This window comes from Anoplolepis gracilipes, chromosome 3 (genome assembly GCF_047496725.1).
Source record: "Anoplolepis gracilipes chromosome 3, ASM4749672v1, whole genome shotgun sequence".
NCBI lineage: Eukaryota > Metazoa > Arthropoda > Insecta > Hymenoptera > Formicidae > Anoplolepis > Anoplolepis gracilipes.
Genome location: NC_132972.1, coordinates 3,692,063 through 3,714,682, shown reverse-complemented (window position 1 = coordinate 3,714,682; position 22,620 = coordinate 3,692,063). Strand labels below are relative to the sequence as shown.

General features: G+C 32.9%; 1 protein-coding gene across 18 annotated transcripts in view; it reads right to left on the bottom strand.

Annotated features, from left to right (window-relative positions):
• Nucleotides 1-22,620, bottom strand: part of Raskol (Ras GTPase-activating protein raskol) — a 294,929-nt gene that overhangs the window by 100,116 nt on the left and 172,193 nt on the right. For 2 of the 18 annotated variants that reach the window (XM_072887923.1, XM_072887929.1), the window contains exons 1-2: nucleotides 19,298-19,430; nucleotides 13,425-13,714 (exon numbers count right to left, since the gene is read on the bottom strand). The exons of 12 other annotated variants lie outside the window; for them this stretch is intronic. Coding sequence is in view for 1 of the 6 variants with exons in the window: in XM_072887927.1 (XP_072744028.1) it covers nucleotides 19,298-19,427 (130 nt within the window). In the remaining 5 variants the exon portion in view is untranslated. Of the gene's footprint in view, nucleotides 1-13,424; nucleotides 14,545-19,297; nucleotides 19,701-22,620 lie in introns of those variants that run through there. 4 more of the 18 variants (XM_072887925.1, XM_072887926.1, XM_072887927.1 and 1 more) reach the window with 4 other exon arrangements.

Sequence of the window (22,620 nt, the reverse complement as noted above, 5' to 3'; positions counted from 1 at the left end):
TAGAGCGAATCGATGTGAGAGCTAATTGCACTAATCGCGTATGTACACTTAGGACGATTTACGGCACGACGTAAATGCAGTTATATTCTCGAAACAAAAGCTGCTTTCCGCGTTCGCAGCGAATAACAACTCAAAACTAAAATGCGAGAAATATTTTTTAATATTATATTTTTAACATTAAAAGAAATTGAGTCTTTTTTTACGTTAATTTTTTTATTTAAATTTATAGACTACTCTATTGAAAAAGAGAGAGCTAAAGAGAAAATTCAAATAAGCATTACTTAAGAATTACTTATTTATTTACGCAATTTGCGAACGTATAAAAATATGTCTCGTACGATAAATACTAGGCAAAGTTTATTAGAATATTCATAATTAAAATTAAATTACAAACGACTTCATGTATACATTTTTCAAATTACATATTGCATTACGCGTTTTGGGAAATTAAACTTAATTATTAAAAATGTGTACAACAAATCAATTATAATTACTGTTCTTGAAAAGTGCGATATTATTCTCGAATTGCACGACAATATTTTGATAAATTAAATAAAAGAAAATTAAAATACGCAAACATACTTTATTTTTAAGCCGTTAAACGTCTGATCAAAAATATAGATTACTCTAATCGCTGCCAAAAAAATTCTAATAGCATTGATAAAAACTTAATTTTATTTAAATTCCTTTTCACCTCAAATGAAGTTAGTAAGTCGTTTTTATTTCTCGCGACTAAAAATAAATCACGATACAGTGTTATAAACGAATAATCAAAACAGGTTCTCGAATTGCACCTTACAAATAATTGGACAAATATGAGAAAAAAAATTTGTAAGTATTTGTATCTATGTCGATGTGTAAACTGTTAATGGATTAGTTGACTACAATATTTTACAATCACACGGATTTTTTTTTTCGCGAAAAGACTGTCAACCGTGAATTATGTTCTTTGATTTCTACGATTATTGTCTCTTCTACAATAGTAGACAGTTTTATCGCTATGAGACTTTCGCACAGTATTAACTTTTACTTGCAACGAATCATCGTAAAAGCGTTGCGTAAACGACTTGCGCCATCCATGATTTCATACCCGAATATAACAATGTAGGCATCATACTAATTAGCAAAGCACAAGATGTAACGATGACTGTATCAATGTTCCTACGATATAATTATATCGCAAAATTCAATGTACTATTACATTGACCTTGTCAATAATTAATTAATAACAAATTTTTGTTCTTTTATTCCTTATTATTAAAATATTTTAAATGTAAGTATATATTTTAATAATTTGTTTATGTAATGCATACATATTTTATAGCATAAAACAAGAATGTTATTTAGAATATTATGTTGTCAATTTAAATACCTTTAAAAATTAGCTGGGCATTCAAAAATATTTTCGGATATATAAAAAAAATATCTTTTTTCGCTCATCAAGAAAAAGAATAAAGAACTAAAAATATTCTAATTTAAAATCAATAAATCGTCGATGTGATTTACAATGCAACATTGAAGGTGAAATTTCCATGCTCCACTCGAAGGGTGAACGTTCGCGATATCTTTTCGGTCTCGATGGTTGCTCTGTCAAAAGCCTCTCGTTGATCAGCGCGTCTCGGATCTCCTCTATTTTAAGCCTCGTTATATCTTTAACCTAACGAAACGGCACAAGTACTTCGTTCCCGCGTGGCCTTTAAGAATTCTCAAAGCAACCTCAAAATCCGGTTAGCAAGCGTTAAATAAGTTTGCCGGATTCTATTAAACTTATTTAACCGGATTATGTCAATCTTATCGATTGATATGCTAAGAATCTTTTCTCTCTTGCTCGCTGGACGATACAGAAACGAGATCTAACTGAACGAAATCTCGATAATAAAACGGCGAATAAAACGGTCATCAAAAGAGCATGACGACGCCTGTCCGTTATACGCCCGTAAACTCACGGAAACGATAATGATCCGTGAAAGCCGTATAACGTTTTAAGTAAAGATGATACATATATAAACATAAAAAAGCCGCGCCCGTAAAGTTTACGGGGAGCTAGAGGTAGATCTTTCAATGCACGTTTCTTCTCGCCTCGCCTTCCTCGATCAAAGTCTAGTTTGAATATTTCAAGGACTACTTGGCAAACTTTCGAGCTACAAAACGGTATACCAGACTGATAGTCGTGTGCAATTACAGACGAATCGTATAATACGCTCCGTGATATTCAAATCCACAAATGCATCCGATGAGAAACATCGAATTTATCCGATCGTCATCTTTCGGAAAACAATGGCAAACACTTTAAGTTAAAAACTGTGGGTCCCATATAATTGCAAAAGACAATTATGCATACAAAAGAGTCATATATTCTATTGAGTATCAGTTTAGCTTCAATATGTCGATACTGATGCATTACCTGCACGTACTGCGTCAATATCAATAAACATAAGCTAAACTGATACTGCAAATGGAATAATATATGAGACCCTTGTATCTGCAGTGTACGTCTTCCATAATTATATGAAACCTACAATTTTTAATTGATTCCAAACGATCTAGATTAGAAGGGTTCGCGTGGCAAGATACTCTCGATGTTTACCATTGTTTTCCGAAAGGTGACGATCAGATAAATTTGACGCTTCTCATCGGATTTGAACTCGTTCTTCGGCAGACACGCAACTCACCGCGCCACGCTCGCAAGATCGTTGTGATATTACTAGTCATAGGAAACAAAGAGAAATTATTCCAGCTTTTTAAAAGATCGTTCTTTGTTTATTACTTAGGATTATTTGAAATTAAACGAATATATCTATCGACATAAAATACCAGTTTGCTAAACGGCTAACAATAATTCGCAAATTCTAATCGTGAGAGTTTCATGTCATACAATACTTTTAACTTTTCATTTATTAATAAAGCTTTTTCTCTTGGAATGACTTATGCGAGCGATAATAATCGAAAAATTATCAGCGTGTAAAACTCTGCTCAACCGGTGTTTCACATAGCGTGATATATATATGTATATATTTTTAATTTTTTGCAAAATACATCGCACGAAGATTTTACGGTTTGTAATTCGCAACGGCTACAAAAGGAAAAAAAATATTGTGAGAGAAATGTTTGCTAGAAATCAACTTGAATGCAGCGAGTATTTCGGACTGTAGTTAAAGCGGATGCTCGAGAAACGCTTTATGCGTTGTTAGTTTGCCTAAATTGAGACTGGGATGAGTTCATTTAATTAAATTCGCCGTCATAACGGTGAATGGCTAATTCTCTGGGAAGCCAACAACGAGTCAACAACTTGCAGATGTAACGTTGGAAAGATTAGTCGCTCACGAAAAACCTGTGAAAGTAGAGCAAAAATTTTCACGAAACAACGTAGGTATATTATCGAAGTTTTTTTTCTTCAATCATATATGGTGGCAGAAAATTTGGACGCTTCTTTTCTGAGATCCTTTTCTTCGATAACAGCCACGTCACGGGAAATGCTATCCTCCAAAGCAATCACATTTATGACCGGAGCAGTTCCTCGAAATGCACTTTGCGCTATTGTGCAATGTCCGTGTGGATTCAACTCGCGTTGCTAAATCGGTAAAACTTCGGCATGTGAGAATTGTCGCAGATTGCTGGCGCAGACAAGGCAATAAAACTCGAGCTATCGTTTCCATAGAGATCCATGCGAATATATAACTTTCTATATTCTATCGCTAAACTAACAATATATCCTATTTATGTAAATGCACGATTCAAGATAAACTATCATTAAATATAGCATCATATAGTTGACTTATATTTATGTAATAACTTATTTATTGATTTGCAATGCAAAAAGTAAGTTATTTATTAATAGAAATAAAGAAATTATATAACAGAAGTCATGATCGTGTAATATAATTATATGTATAATTTTAAATTTTATGAATTAATTCACTTTTGTATAATAAAAACAATATATATATTTAAAGAACACAAAGGCGAATGAAAAATCGCGAAAATTCAAAGCCGATCGTTTTACCGATAGCAATACCTACTAAGGAATCTGAAATTTATAATGATAAAAAAAAAATATGTATACGCGACTCGCTACATCTGAAAGAAATTTATTCGCGCTCGGCTTCCCTTCCGTTTCTCGCACGTGCAACGCGCGAAAGAAACGTTTCACCGATACATTCCTCCTCGCCGTGATGTAACTAACGGTGATCGGATCATTTTGACATAGCGTGCCGCAAAACTCTTTTACGTAATCTCTCTCCGAATGTTCAGATATATAATACTTCCGGTGAAAACTCAGCTGTGCGCGCCGGGAACGTGATTTATCGCGGTCTGCAACCGAACTTATCGCTGACCGAATAAGGGCCAACAGGCCTTTTTCCGCGTTGGAAAAATTACGATCGCGATTTATGTTCCTCTACGAGTATCGTTCGGCAAATTTACGAGCTTATATAGTGGTGACGTACGAAGAAAATACATACAACATCGCATAAGATATTTTCTTTGGCAAAGAGAAAAGTTTCTGCTATAAATCCCCCTGGCGCGGAAAGAAACGTTATCAGAAATTCTGTCTGCAATCACGCATTTTAGAGAACAAAGCCATTAAGCTACAAAAACAAAAAGTATAGTTTCTAAATTACGTATAGCTATAATAAAAGCTCGATATCTATGACTCATAGTCGTGATTTTTACCTAATCTTAAAATATGTAGTTTCCATTGCATGTTAACACGTTATAGATAGCATCTATAACGATAAATTAATAATTTGTCACTTATAAACATATGATTATTTAAAAATTATTTTTATTAATTACAATACTGTGTCCCAGAAAAAATTCATTTTCTTATCATACTAATAATTAATCCAAGTGCATAAAAATCGTACGGCACAGTTTTATGATACAAAAGAGGTTAGCCGATACAGTTGGAAAAAAGTAGTGTGCTCGTATCGGAATTAAAATATGTAAAATAACGTTCGATAGCATCGGATGACAGCATCTTCGCCTACGAAACTTATTCGCTGTATATATTTCATTAATAAATCGTCTGCACTTGCCGTCTTTTATGTTCGCGCAATTGGATTTTATTGCACATACTCTCTTCTATTAAACTACATAATAAGAAGATACTTTCTTTAATAAAAAGCTGACTTAAATTTCAATGAAATCTCTCTCGTAGAAATACTCTTGTAATATTAGTCTCTTTGAAATATTTATATACAAAAGTTTGAAAATAAGAACAAATCTCTTGTCATTTAGATAATTTTATATATTTTTCTGGAAGACCTTTAAATATGAAAGTAAAAATATATTTTTCATATTACAATTTCTCATATTCTCAACATCAATCATATTTCTTTCAAACCCGTTTGTCTACAAATTGAATATATTTAAATCACAAGTCACATAAATGCACGTAAGTATATATAAAGATGATCATTATTTGCAATAAAACAATTTTAAAAAATTCACTATTAAAAAGATGTTATCTAACTAAATATTATCTTCGATTTTGTATTTAAATAAAGTCAGCTCTATAGTATCTTTACAAATGTACAGTACTCTCTATTGAAATGTTTCATCTTTTCCTAACTTATCATACAAAATACAAGGCACATTTCAGAGATTATCGAGGCTATGAATCGAAAAGATAGTAGCAATACAAGTTCAATGGCCTCTAGCCTAGCTCATTGTCGTATATAAAATCTCAGTCGTGCGGGCTCGATCACGTAGCACACGCAGCGTATTATATTGTAGTCGAACAAAAGAAGGATGCAGAGAAAGCGAGATCCCCGATATTTTACGTCGTAAAATGTAAGTCGACTGGTAAACAACGGATTTATGTTGTGAGTAATCAATAAAACAAGTAACGCGTTTTATGTTAACCTATGACCGATTTTACAGCAAAGAAAAAAAAGTAATTTTACCGAGAATATAAAAATGTGGGAAAAAATATTAATGAATAAAATAATAACAAATAAGCCTAATGCCTCTTTAAAAAAAAGAAAATGCTATAAAATTAAATCGTTAAAGATAATGTTATGTTTGGATTAAATGTGTTAGTATACTTTTAATAAGTGTCATATCTAAAGAATAATGTTTTATATCCGAAAATACAAATGATTATCATTTTTATTCATTTACTTGTGCTCGAAGTTTATAGCTTGAGATTAAATGTGTGAGTACTCGTGTGGGCGCTTGCCCCAGGACTAAACACATCAACTTCCTGAAAACTTCTCGTTGTTATTGCGGAAGTTAATCTTGCGTCACAGTAGATGATAAACAACATTGTACGTCTGTAAGTAAGTTCGTAACGAACTTCCGCCGCCTTTCCTACCGTATTTACTGATCTCCTGTTTGGAGACGATGTTACATCTTTTACAAACTTTGTTGGATATTTATAGCCATTTATCATTTGACACACTTTATAGGTACTCGATAGCTAAATGTGTAAAACAAAATATAATAATTATATAAAAATCAATTATTAAAAATCCATAAAAGATTTAATAATAAAAACCGTAATGTTTCTTAAATTTTAAAACGATAATATATCAATCATAGGATATTATGGTTTAAATAAAAATATTTTTTTATTATAATACATTATACATATATGTATAAAGATAATATAATTATTATATTTTTATATTATATCAAAAATATATAATTTCATTAAATAATGTTATCAGCATCAGAAGATAAACAATTTATTTCTTTATTTTTTAAAATGCATTTTGAATATGTTATGATTGCTCAAATTGTGTTAGAATAGAAAAGATAACGAGAGTCACTGAATTTTAACTTAATTTATCAAACGATATCTCGATAATTTCACGCGATCAAAGATCTGTGATAAATAAAAAATCTTAAAGAATCGGAAATGCTTTCGAATGTAGGTCGAATCAGTCATGACCTCCGAGCAGAATTTATTATTATGTTAAAGCACAGGTCGGTCAAGAGGAATTCATGAAAATTCATGAGTTCACGTAAGCGCGAGTGAGTAACTTAATCTACTAATTATCTCATGTCAAAGCAATTTAAAATACAAAACGGTGTTGACGTCATTTACTCCATTCGTCTAACTGTCCAAACCGTAAAACGCCGCACGTTACTTTTGCAAAACTGAATTAGAAATTTCCTATATTAATTATACTACTTACTTTTTCACGCCGATTAATCTTTCGGCTAAATAGATTATCTAATTAAAATCACTGATAAAATAAAAGTTAGAGATATGAATTTATAAAAAAGAAAGCTTTCTTTCGACCTTAATACGCTTCTATTTACTTTACGGCGACTCGCATCGTAGCACGTTTTTAATTAATTACCGATTTCATTTGCAGCAAGATAAACATGTGGCTAGCGTGTTGATACTACTTTTTCGCGCTTCAACTTTTATGAGAAAGTTTAAAGCGATACAGAGAGAGAGAGAGAGAGAGAGAGAGAGAGAGACGCACACGAGATACACGAGCAATTCGATCCTTCTCAGAAAGTTTGTCGTAAAAACTGCAACGCGACAAATTCAACGAACGAATCCGTTAGGTTGACCCGTTTGCGCGATACGCGCCGCGATGTGCACGGTGGGGTAGGTAGGTAAAGTAGACAGACGTGCTATATGCGCGTGTGGCAAGCCGGAAAGAAAAATGGTGTCGAGCCACCAAGTACCTATGCTTTTACGTCATCGAATGCAAAAAGACAACGTCGACCTGGGATAGAGACGGACTTATGGCCGTAACGCCCGAAGAACTTGAACACCAAGAACTTCGGGAGAACCACCCTCGCATTTACGTGCGACGTGTACAAAGGGCTCTTCCTCTTTTCCTCCGGCTTTCTCGCATTCATTTCCATTCATTTCCATTTGCCGACACTATCCGCCAAGGCGAGAAGAGCGGAAAATCGAGGAACAAAGACGGAATTACATCGCCGACGAGTTAACGATCGAAGTGGGCCACCTCTGTCGAGTAAAAGATTTTCAGACGTGAACATTTTTCGCGAAGATAAAAAGAGAATTGTCTACGAAAGCATCGTAATATTGAATAATAAATAAGTATATGCGCAAAAAGAATATAAAATGACAATAGAAATAGATGACGGTGGATATTAAATGTAAGTCACTTCGCTCTTTTCCCTACTAGAAATGTGAATAAAAGTTTTCATAAAAAAATTAATAACTTTTATTTTTGTACTTATTTGTACGAATAAAATTATTTTTTTGTTAGCTCAATATTGTCGCGTGATAGAAAATCATATATTTATTAATTTTCACTAAGCAATTTTAATTACTCTAAATATTTCATTTTAGCACAATAAAATATATTTAATAAATTAATAGGTGATTAGATTAACGGATTTAATTTGATTAAATCAATCTTGTTACATACCTTTTACGAACTATATTTGTATATTCTATTAATAAAATCGTGATGCGTTAAATAAAACCGCGCAAGATAAAGCCCTATCCCCCTGAAAAGATACTTTTTCCGTTGACGACACATTTCTACTCCAACTGGCAGTGCGAGGGTTGATAATATGACGTATAGGTATTCGATAGCTGGCAATGAACGGAAACAAAACTTTCTCAGGGAAAGCATAACGAAGATTATAGATTTCCCATTTTACTCGCGGGCATTGGAACTTTTAAACATTGAAGAGTTTTATAACTTTCTAATAATAAAAGAAAGAGAGATTAAATTGCTATCTATCTGGTAAAATAAAAAAAAAGAAATTCATGTATTAAATAAAGTCTGGTTTTTAATGTACCGTAAAAACGGTATCTATAAACGTCGACATAAACGGAAGGATCCCTTTTGTTTAGGCGTTATCCACACCGGAAATTGCGATGCGGCTACCTGAGCGTACGGTACTTCCTGTGTCGCGCGATATGCATTTCGTTGTTTCGTCGCATCCTGCTGCTTCATTTCATCCTTCTTACACTATTTCATATGGAATTCTTGGAAACCTGACACGTGAAAAAATGTCCCACCGTAAAAAAATTTGCATTTTTTACACATCGTCTAATAAAATATTTAGAATAATTCTCTCCTTTTCTTCCTGGTCTTACAGAATTAGATATGCTCTCCCTCTTCCTCTCACCGGAAAAATGCACATCTTTCACTTTCGTTTATGAAGAGAAAATCTATTCTCGATCGATATCTTTCATTACATTCGATTTTTACAGTTGAGATATCAATTAAAGCAATCAAATGTAGTAAAGGTTTTAACGGCTAATGTAGAAAATACACCAAATAAAAATAAAAAGCAGTATCAATTAAGTCGTTTAGTTATTATATTAGTTAACTGCAATCATTATAAAAAAAATGAAAAAAAAAAAAAATATTTTGCTTTTTATATGTCGTTTCACATACGTTACAGTATATAAATCAAAACTTTGAACATCTTTTTATCTTATATCTACAGAATTAAACAAAAAAAAAGATATTTTTTCTTTAATAATTACATACTGTATAATATTCTCTTTATTATAGTGTAAAAAGTTAAGAAATGTAAATATTAAAATATTAAAATTATATTTTGCCTCGTTATTATACAGTATTATATATAATAATAAAAATTAATTCTTTTATATATATATACATTAATATATCAGATTTTGTGTAGCTTGAAATAAACTATAGTTTATTCTTTGAAAAATCTCTGTGTAAGATGATTCACGCGACTATATTCTGTGCATATAAAAAAAAACGCGAAAAAAATGCAGACGTCAAAGGACCCACACGATGCCCCTTTGTCGGATGTTGCATGTAACAATCTCTCTCTCTCTTCTAACAGCGCTTTATCTTTTATATTAAAAGTACTTCGTCCCGGACGAGAATAGTGCGGAACCGCTATCGATCGATCGTTCGTTCGTGTTGTGCCTCTCGTCTTTTTTTCTGTGGAAAAATTTAAAAAAAAGTTTACACACACACACACACACACACACATTCGTGCGATGCGACTACTCGCTAAAACAATTCTAGCAACGTAAACTTTCTATAAATGTGCGCGCGTCGTAAAGAAACGCTCGGACATATCATGACGAAGAAAAACTACGAGGTTTCTTCCAGTGGATATTCCAGCTAAGAGAGTTTATAACTGTCGACACACTCTTACGATAAAAGAAAAATACGGCGGGAAATAGCAGATGCGAACATGAAAAACGTACGGTGGACATGTAACTGGCAACGCGATATGCGATAAGAATGTTTTACGCGAATGCGAGGAACAGCCCTGGAAAACTGGGAATAATTCAAACATATGGTGAGAAGTACAAAAATTTAAACTTATTTAATTGCTTTCAACTTTAGAATTCAAACCAAAAAATATATCGCTCAGATACTTAATTTCATATTAATTACAATAATTAAAACATCAAACAGAATTGCTTTTTATATAATAATAAATTATATATAATATTATATATATTATATAATTTGTATATAATATTCTATATAATTATATAATTATATAATATTTGATGTAATTACCTTTATTATAATATTTTATTAAAATTTCCAATGTTTCTTTTCTTCTTTTTTAGCTTGTGCATAATCGAATTGTACTTCCTGATTTTCAATGATTTGTTTAAAAATTCGTGTTAAAATTAGTTATTATTTTTAGAAATTTGGTTTACATTTGCATGTAAATAATAGATTGCTGTACATAGTGTATATAATTAATGGCGAATAATCTATCCTAAGTGAGCAAAAGCGCATTGTAACAAAATTACCTCCGAGTAAGGCATTCTCATTCGATTATTGGGCCATTTGTTCCACTGTGCTATTAGAGCCGATTTCAACTCAATTTCAATGGGTCTACTAATTGTCAGGTACTCGATTAAGCGACAGTTCCGCCTGCGACCGCGCAAAGTTCCAGTCTAAAAATGAGTTTTGTTGAGTATACAAAACTTTTAAAGTAAAGAAAAAAACGGAAAAGAATTTTCTGTTAAGACTGGAATATTTATATTTGTAAACTGGCATATTTATAATTGTAAATCAAAAACAACTACAGAATGTACATAAGATATTATAATATCGCGGTTGTTATATTTTTTATGATTTTCGTTTGCAACATTTACTTAGGAAAAAATAACGTTTCGAAGTTTAGCGTTAAATTAGTAAGAATTTTATATGTATATATATATATATATATATATATATATATATATATATGTATATGTATATGAAATATGTATATGAGAATTTACAATTTGGTTGCCGAGGGAAAACGTAAGCTGCTTAAACCTAGTACTTTTGCGAAACAGGAGCGCTTTAAAGCTTCACTCGTGTTCTTTCTTCGTGTTTTCGCACGAAAGTATTCGACGCGATAGTATTACTTCATCATGTAAATGCGATTTTTTGTATTTTTTTTTCTCTCTCTCTCTCTCTCTCTCTCTTTCTCTAAAAAGTAGATTATAACCCTTAACATTTATGTTTTAATTCATATTATATATATATATATATATATATATATATATATATATATATATATCGCGCCTATATTTTAATTTATTATTTTTTTTCAATACACAAAAATAATACTTATTATTTACCACAATATACATTTATAATTTAAAAAATAATTATATTTTACAACATTTTAATATTTTATAGTACATATCTAATTGCAAGTATAAAAAATTTCATAAAATAATATGAGAAATGCCCATCATTATAAAACAATTGATACATAAAACTGTTACAAGATCTGATTGTATGTGTCATCTGCAACTCGCAGATTTTTTTGCTGCTTGTGTGTTTTATTGTCATCATTTTATCAGTATACGCAAATGATGATCGTAAATAAAATCTACACTTAACAGAAAACGTGACAGTAAAACGACGATGGTATCTGTTAAATATGCACATTGCGCTCGTAGCTTCCATTTTTCTGTTAAAATAATGGAACGAGAAGAACCACAAACGCAAGCCACAAATGCATTCTATTGCATGTAGGGCGTAAATTTCGACGTCATATTATCATTCATAAATAATGCATAAAATTATCATCGGTATCCAAAAGTGGAATTAATGATAAATATAAATTATATAATATTTCATAATTTTATGTAAAATATGAATTTTTTCGAAAATCCATAGGATATATAAACTAATTGTGCATATCTTATTCTGTCAGTAATTGCGCAAAAATTAGAAAGAATAGGCAATGTCTCGGAAATGTATTTATCTTTTTTCAACTTAACTATGAAAATAAAATAAAAATGTTCAATTTAACTTTCCTTTCTTTTTCTAATTTTGATGCATTATTTGTTTGATACGTACAGTCTATATTTTTTACGTTTATGCTTCTAACTTTTTCTCGATCGGCTTTTTATTTATCATCACCAACAACGCGAATCATGAGCCTCAATTTCACAAATCTTGAAGCGTGCACGAATGCATATCAGTGTACACATTTCATTCCATGCCTCGTTATCTGTGTTAATTGGGAGTATAATCAATTATAAACCTCAAATGAAAACACAAATGGCGTCCACGATGGCCACATGAAAACGGGTGATTGACGCGGCAATATTTCGCGAGCTTGCGTGAAATTGTTAAAAACACGCTTTTTTTTCATCTATCATCGTCGTCATCGTCGTCGTCGTTGGCATGTAGTATACCTGCGAGATGCAATTTCCAGACTCGCGATTACACATGCTAACGCGATAGCGCGGTTAACGACTTGCACGTAATTGGCCGGGCTCGTCAGGACGATAATGCGAGAGCAAATTTTAAAACCGGGCAAGTGGATCATGGGTCTCGTGGATAGAGCTATTAACAATTAATTGTGTCATTATAATTAACGCACGCATCATCTCTTCACCCAGCATTCTCCCGTTAGACTGAAGCATTATCTAAATTCCAGTTACGGCGTAAAGCCCTTTTTGCAATTCGCAGGGTAACTGTTAAACTTATCGGTGAATCGATGATATGCAAATAATTATGACAAAAATAAAATGCTTCAAAAATATCTCTTGTAATATTAAAGTAATTGTGATAATATTTTGCTTGCGTTTAATTTTACATTTAAAAGTCCTTCAATTAATTTAATTTATATAAATTATTAATTTCGGTTCTCTCTCTTGACATTTTATATTTATATAATATATAAATATAAATAATTTAATTTAACTTCATATATATTAAACACATCTTATTAACAAATTTAATATTTAAAAATTAAATATATGAAAAGTTTTATTAATAAGCAAAGATTATCTTTACATGATTTGTAATAATTTTGGAACACAAAAAATATAATACGACATTTGGAAGTGAATAAATGTGATAGAAAAATGATATTCTTGATTTCGAACTTTACATTTGTGCAGGCTTTACCCTCTTTCATTCTCGTTCTAACGCATGCTTTGTGAAGAGAGAGATACATCTCGTATCACACTCGGAGAACGTTTGCCATTAAGTCTGAAGATGTCTCAAACTCACCTCCTCCTACTACAAACTTGAATCACAAATGTCCGAAGAATTCCTTAATTCATCAGTGATGCTTCGCATAGCCGGACACTATTTTGTCGACTTTGCCGGCACACACGTGATCGCACACTCGCGTCTCAGACCTTTCTCGCATGTACAAAGACGTTGATGCGTCGCTCTGAATGGGGCATGCCAACGAGGGATCGTGTATGTACGCAGAGTTAATTTTGATATGCGTTACATGCAGTCCGAAGGACGCCCCCTCGACGAGCTCGCTGACAAAAGAGCTTACAATCATCAAGCTGAAATAGATACGTCGGTGCAGTCGACAGACTTAAAGCAATACTCTATTCTAAGCACATGTCTATGAAGAAATAAAAAGAGTATAAAAGTTCTAATTTTTTTAAGTGATTATCAGAAATACAGTTGGGTTTCTCATTATTACTTTTGAAGAGGAAGTAGTGAAAGGAACAGGATAAACTATTTGTTTTCGATACGCAAAAGATCTAGTTTATGTAACTTTTATTTGATAAATTTCTCCTTTTTTTCTCCTCGATTTTTATTACTCGCCAAACGTAATTTTCTCACGCGTACGATTGCAAATTTTTGCTGGCTAAAGACGATGCTCTCGGCGATTAGGACAAAGCGACATAAGCACCGAATGTGACGTCCGGTTTCGCCAGTCGTTATCTGGTGTCACATGAACGTGCCACAAAAAGAAGAGAGAGAAATAACTCTTCACCGCGGGACTTATCTCGTCCGCCTCTCGACGTAACACTTCCTCGCGTAATCTTTACCGAGAGCAGTTTCGGGACGATTTTGATAAGATCCAGGATCCAATCCTCGTTGAGTAAAATATGAACAAATCGCACCTGCTGAAACGTGACTTGAATTTTGTTGTCAAGAGACTTGCACCTGCCGTCTGTGCAAACAGCAACGATATCAGTGAACGAATTGCAAAAGAATAAAAAGAAAAGAAAGTCGACTTATTGCTGAAAAATGAAAAGTTCAGTGCAAGAATGAAATGCATTTCAAACGTAAAAAATATATTTATATTCACACACAAGAAGTAAATTTTATAAATTATAAATCCCATTCTCGTATTAAATCCTTCAAACTTCACTTTAAAAAAAAAAAAAAAACTAAAAATTAAAAATTAAAACACATTCTCGATAACAAAAAAGAATAAAGATATAACGCGGTCGATATATTATTAATTTCTATTTTTAATCAAAACAGAAAATACAAAAGTAGTGACGCTTCAAAACTATTTTGCCGTTTTTCAGGGAAAGGATAGAAAGAGCAAACTGGTCGGAGAAAAATCATGTGCCAGGTGCAGGAACGTACGATAATAGCGGGCCGGCAAGGTTCACGTTACATTTTTTTCCTTGTGGCTGTCAATAAGGGCGCCGTCAAAATAAATCTATTTCACCGCGATAAAAGAGTGAGAGTTGACGTTGAATGGAGATGATGTTTCGCTGAATCGGCTTCGATGACGCGCAACGACTGGTAATTCCGTCAATCGAACGATTGTGATAGAAAAAAAAGAAAAAAGCGATTGAGAACGAATTCGGAGTACGTAATACGTAGTTTGATAGGATAATTCGATGCCGCGCTGTAATTGAGGATTCGATGTCCCGGGGGTTGAACTTTCGTTAACGGGCACGGACCCTCTCGAGCGTGCCGTGACATGTGCACTCCTTCCTTTCCGGTCGAAGCGTATCATTTTAAAACGTTTGTTTAATTGTCAAGTGTACGCGTGGGGTAGCAGTTGACCCGGCGGTTTCGCGTCAAACAAAAAAATTGCTCTCGTCACTATCGACGATACACCAACGATGAAATGAACTCGTATCGTCAATTACACGATTTATATGTGTATCTCGTGTGCAATGTGTTAATACAAGGATTTAATTACATTTACGGCATATATCGAAGCGAATAAATAAATTGAATAAATGTATTGCACGATTATTAACGAGTAATAATACTCTGTAAGATAAATAATGAAATAAAGCTTGTAATGAAAATATCCGGAAACAATCGTGTTACAAATGAATAATGTGACCGATATATGTATACATATATATTACGCTCAACTTTCATTATAACAACTAATTTAATTATCAAAATTATCAAAATATTCGATATGAGCGTTATAAAAAAATTTAATGTTTAATAAAATAAAATTCAAATAAAAACTTGTTTGAAAAAAAGAAGAGAAAAAATTAGAGACTATTTTCGATCAGATATTGAATTTTCCGAAAAGAATTATAAGAAAAAATTTTTAGTTTGAACTTTATCTTGGAAATAACATTTTGTGTCAGCATAGGGACTCTGACATACTTTACTCGATAGCATATGCAAGATAGTATATTGCGCTAACGTGTTCACCTACGCTTGACGAAGTATAAAACAATTCCGCGAACTCCATACTGTAATCAATCCCATGAGACGTTTGACAACAAGAATGACGCTACGCCTGTAAGCATGATTCATCTGGGCAAGTAACAATGCTTTTATGTTTGACAGATCAATATCAAAGTTGACTATTGACTTTCGTGAAAACAGTTCCTATACCGTGACTTTTCAAGACACTCTTGATTACACATTATACAATAAAATATAAAAATATTGTAATAAATTATTGTAATAAAAATTAATAATTTATGTGATTAAGTATTTAGATAATAAAAATTACATTTTTCTGGAATTTTGTATATCAGAAATTTGATAAAGAATTTTATAATTTTATAATTTAACTTAATTTTTTAATTTTTTATTTTAATTTTAGTTTCATATTTTCTTTGCTGTACTGCTTAAAACTCTCTAGATTTTTCATTAATCTAGAATTATCTATTAATCTATTAATCTAACGGAACACATTTTTGTTTATTTTATTAATATTATATATGTCTAAAGTTCATCGACCGTATTTTTAGATGGCTTTATATTTCTGGAATGTCAAACTCCTTGCGTCGCGACACACATATGATCGTATTAACATGAAGAGATTAAAAAAAAGATCGCTAGACAGAATAACACAACGCGATGATTAATCGTTACTCGGCCATTAGGCTCGAAAGTGTACTATCGAAAAAAAACGACAATTCTTCAGACACACGTGTAACAACAGAACCGTTCTCCTGAATCGAACTGTCTTCTTGAATCAAATGCAAAACATTTTGAAGGATAAACTGATAAACATCATATTATAAACAAGTTCGAGTTTGTGATATCTTTTAATCAAGGGTGATAAATTTGTCTCTTTTCCTTGACCGATTAAAAATATTTTTTGCTGATAATTAAACTTTCCAAGGGATGTCAAATTTTAAAACAATTTCCACATGTTACAGTGTTTGCCTTTTACACAATCGAGTCACATACTGCTAGCAATGCTATAACTGATAGAGAATAACCGTAAAAAGAAGATTGCTTGTCTTATCAGTTCTCGTTATTCAACAATTTAACTAAGATAATTCTCTTAAAATACGATAAAAAATATGTAAATAAAATTTAATATAACCAGAATAAGATTATACATTTGTTGTAGAAAATTTCAGAAATTTATTCTATGCAATAGAATGAAAGAGAAAAGTTAGATATTTCCTAAAATTTACTATAACAAAGATTGTTTTATTTAATTAAAATAAAATGTTAATTTGTTTAATATGTACAACTATTTTCTTTTTAATAAAATTTTCTCTGCAATACATCTTCACTCGAGAGAGCATATTTTATAAGATGACATGAAAAGAAATTTCTTTCAGAAACTTTCTGAGGAAATGAAGAAAGCCTAGCGTTAGATAATAGAGAAAGGTGTGTATGTGTGTGTGTGTGTGGGAGTGTACATCATCACATTTTGCGTAGACAGAATTGTCTAGACGGAGTATTGTCGAGTGGTGCATTGTCAGGGTCGCTTAGGTGTGGTCAGTTATTGTTATGTCTTTTACGATAATGTATGTGTGAAACAGCTATAAAACGAGTATTTTAATAGCTGTAATTTATTTGCGCAGCAGTATGTAATAATAATGCTACACAAAGTTAGATGTAGGTTCTCTTATATTTCACTTTTCTCATTTCTCCATTCTCTCTAAATTATTGTCTAAGTAATAATTGCTAATTATTATAAACTCAATTAATACACAAGATTAAACGTTAATATAATATGAGAAAGAGATCCTAAATCCAAATATATACATGTACATGTAAATTTGCAACTCATCTAATTTTGTAATTAAGTTAATCTTTTCTATCTTATTATTATTAAATTAAAATTAAAATTAAATTCAAATTAAACATGTTTACGATGAAAAATTTCAAATAAAAATTCCAACAAGGTAAAATATGCTAAGTCGGTAAACATTACATATGACATGTATAATTATGGAGATTCGACAACACTCTCTTCTATGACAATGTCACAGCACAGACGATATATAAGTCGCAAAGGGTTGAGGCTCACGTCGGATAACCAAATACAGGAAGGGACGCGAAGAGTGGAAGTTTCGCGATAGGGAGAATAACAGGTTTTCATACACCGACACACAAGAAAACGCGGGCCGGGACACAAAAGACAGCCGTTCCGATCGGCCGGCCGGTAGAAGGATCAGGTTCGCAAGAAAAAAAAAAAAAAAAAAAAAAAGTCGAGTCGTTCGTTTGCGGTGCACGAGCTCGTTTGTCCCCTCCACCCCTGTCGAGCCCGTCGCGAGATATCCCGCGAGCTAAATTGCTGTCTAGTTATTGAGTCTCGCAATTGCCTCTCTCGATTTCCGACACGTAATAATTTTAGGAAAATCCCAGAAAATACCACGTCCTCATTACAGCGTCTCTATTATGCGTACGGAAGATTACGAATACGAATTGCTCGTGAAATAATCGCGAGAGGCGGAACGAAAAGGCGGAGGAATTTAAATCGTCTCCCACCTACAGGTCCTAAATTTGATAGAGCTTAAGAGCGATTTATTTAGCGATTTATTTAGCGGTCACCCTGTAGAGACAACAGACTTGCCACACGCAAGATTGTTAAAAAAATTCGCAATAAAGCACCTACACCACTCCTCCGTGCAGAGAGTCGAGTGCATCGTTACTCTTTCACTGACAGCTGTGGCGAGCAAGCTGTGCGTAAACAAGCCCGAGCGAGAGGATTCTCTGCCGAATGCGCAGCCGGCGAAACCTAATCTGTCTAATCTCGGAGCGCGACTATCTGCCATCTCTTTCTCCCTCTTTCACACGCATCTAGGAAGAGCCTCAGGCAAAATATCATTTTGCTGTGTGCTCTGATCAGCATATGTTGAGGAAAACACCGAGACATGAAATATTTTATGATATTAAGAAGAGAGAATACGGTATAATATTGTCAGCGCATAAAGGAAATGATGATATGTGACTTCAACGGTACATGGAAATAAAGTTGGAATATAAAGTTAAGAGAGATCTAAAGTATATAGGCGAGAGATATATAAATATAATAAGAAATTACTAATCGAAAAGAAAGCTTCGAACTGCACCAACAATATATGGAGGAAAAAAACAACGATAAAATATATATTACAATGTATAAGAAATAAGGAATAAAGGTAACGATTATCGTACACGAACAATATACGATAAAATAGTAAATATTGTAATATTCACATCAAAAATCGTAAATGTGCCAATAATTGAACAGATTAAAAGTTAGGTTAGGTTGGAATAAAAAAATAAGCAATATTATTAATAAATATATATGTTCTCTAGATATAATATATAGATTAAAAGATAGACATTATTTTCTCTAGTTAATAGATTAATAGTAAAATTCCTTTATCTATTCCTTCTTTCCATATACATTGATACTATTTCAGCTTGAACGTCTTTTCGGATTTTATTCAGATAAAATGCAATACCTTCGAGTGTCAGGATGATGAGATCAGAAAAACAAATTTCAATCAACACCACGTCTCGTGACACAAAGTCTTCAATATTAAATCGTGCGCATCTCAGTTTAATTATACACAAAGAGAGACGCTTACACATTCAAACGCCTGTTACGCGTACACAAGATCCTCCTTGGCATACCTTGTATATGCTTACAAACTCGGATAATGGAAGCCGAAGGCCGCCGTTTCGGATCGAAATACGAACGTTAAAAGAGATATTCCGTCGATGCACGCACGGATGACGATTTATCGCGTCATAGACAGTAGATTTTGACCGGATTGCGGTGTATTAACGATAACGAAAACACGGTGCTCGCGCGCACTCAAGATCACTCTACCGCTACGCGGGAACATCGGAGCCGAACTGCCGCTCTTCGGCAGGTCCCGCGCGAATGTAGGAAAGAGGGGTGGGGAGGTGAAGCGCGCGCGCGTGCGTTTGCACTGGCAATACATTCACGGCGCTGTCGTCGCGCGTGAGACGACGTATGCCGTCTTGACAGAACGGATCAGCTGATTCCCCTTAAAGCGTTCGAATAGTTGACGTCAAAATAGCGGCACTTTTTATTTCATAGAAGAGACTTGGATTTATCTCTACATAAATTGTGAATATGTTGCGATAATTGATCACTTTCTCAACTATATATATCGTATATTTAAATATTTCTTTAAAGCTATTATATTGTATTTGTGTGTGTGTATGTGTGTTAGTTTTGAATTGTTAGAAATATAAATTTATAGAGTTTATATAACAGAAAAAAATGTCTTTTGTTTGTTTTTATTTATTTTAATGCCAAAGATTTGTAAATGTATCAGTATTTATTTAAGAAAAAGAAAAGAAAAAGATTTCTGAAACTTCTTTCTTCATAAATAAGAAAAATGCACGTTATATAAAAGTTATGATGTTATAATATATAAAATTATTTTAATGTTTTAGATAGCAAAAGAACTTGTGTACGTAAATAATTACAGTGTCGCAATTAAAATAATTATATAATATTATTCATTAAATAAGAGAGATTTTTTTGTAATCAATTACTCACGCATTAAGATACACACAAATAAAAGTATATATAAATATCACGCGTCCAAATACTTTCTACGAATGAAAAGACTTTATGTGATTTCCAAGTTGGAATTTAAGAAGGCTCTTTCTGAAACGCACACAACTAGCACGTGCCAAGTCATCTGGTGAGAAATAAGAAATATGGGAGCAATATCGGCAAAGAGAGAGAAGAAATAAACATTACGAAGATATAGATTGAAGAAAAGGGGCAAACTAAAAACAACTAGTAGAAATAGAAAAAAGAAGACTACATACACAGTATCGCTGATACATGGGTCCCTTCATTTGAACTGAGGTTCTATGGTACCCCATAAAATGCTCATATGAAAATATATATTACATGTGGTAACCGTATGGGTCAACTTTCCTCGCGAGAAATATGCGATCATGTAAAGATTATCGAGAATGTAATTTAATCTTTATATTATCTGAAATTCGATAAAATAAGCAAATCTTTTTATTAATGAAATTGCGAGATAGTTAAATATACTTATAATTCGTAATAGTTTTACTTTTTATTTATATAAAACGTATGTACGTATAATGTAATTATAACTATATTTCTGAGCAGAAAATAATATAACGTGCTCGTTATTTATAATCTCTCGTCATATATATGAATTCAATGTATCTTTTATAAAAATTTATTTATACGCTATGCGGTTCTTTAGAATTAATCTTCTTTATCGTATCTTCGCGTGCGATCTGCACACAGCGAGGAGTCCACATCAGCAACGTGTATAGATCTGATCGGTAATTTCACTGACGGTACGAGAAGGTGGCATCGTGTGAAAGTGCAAGCCAACCAACGTGATGGCCAAGCACAACCGGTTTCTACCGAAACGAATTTCGAGATGCGCTAACAACAGCGAAAGCGGCTCAATGTCGTTATACGTACGTAAAAATACGACACGCTTGATTACAACGTGTTGTTCTACTGTGTAGCTACTGATAACAACATAGCAAAAAGTGGAGAAAGTGTAAACAAATTTGAAGTTAATTTCTAACAAAATATCAATTGATGTTTTATAATTTATAATAAAACTTGCAGTATATATTTAATGAATTTCGCATATTTTATTTTATTTTATTTTATCACGTACTGAAATGAATTTTTGTTGTAAAGTAAAACTAAAATACATTTTCCCAATAAGCGAACGCATCGTCAATCTCAATATTCGTTCAGTGTAAACGCATAAATGAGCGAGTACTCTATTCGCTTCATAGTGTGACATCAGCGACACGTCAATTAAAATGCATTGAGGACAGCGTGCCATTTGCATCGAAGGAGAAAATCTGATTTATTTCTGACACAATTTCTCCTCGCTTTTTCACACCACCCACCCTTTTGACCGGTGTTGCTAGGTTGACCTTTAACCGAGCCACTTTAACCAATCTCCAGAATCGGCCGATAGCGATCGCGACAATTTCTCCACTCTCGACACAGTCAATTTCTCGTGCATGTACGCGTGTCGCAGCATCTGCGTGCGAGATATAATTACGATTATTCGATCATCGCTTATCGTCGCTTTTAACCGCGAGTGCACCTGTATGTTGAAAATTTCTACCGTGTCTGAGAGATATCTCCGTTTTTAATTGCAGCTCTGTTAAATTCATATAACAGTGACAAACAATTTCTTCTACTATAGATAATACGAAAGAAGAGAAAGCGCGATTTATTACATCACGTAGATTTACTCTCCATTATTTATTTTGTTAAAATTTTGCGTTCCATAATAACGCTGAAAAGCTAGATCATTTATTTCATTCGATAAAACTAGAATAAGAGAAATAACTCACGAAATATTCAAGATAAATTCATATATTTGTAAACAATTAATATGCTTTAATTAAATTAAACTCAGAAATCAGAAGCAAAAGATACAGAAAAATCATAAAGGAAAACCTTTTACTTATCTCTTTCTCTTTCTTAATTCAACAAATATTTCCTATGGAATTTTTAATAAAATTATTTTTATATCAAAGATGTTTTTAAGGTAATGTTTCGTGACGCGAATGTTCACCGGCTTAAGCGAGTAAGTGCCGTTTATCAACGAACCCGCATCGGATCGGAAGCATGCACTTTACCTACCAACCGACTTCACGTTCCCCGTATTACTTATGCTGCTTCTTTTTCTCGTCTTTCGCGCGTCTCTTCGTTCACGATGTGAAGCAGAACCGCACCAGCAACCACGTGAGCGAACCGGTGCCACGGTTACAGAACGAA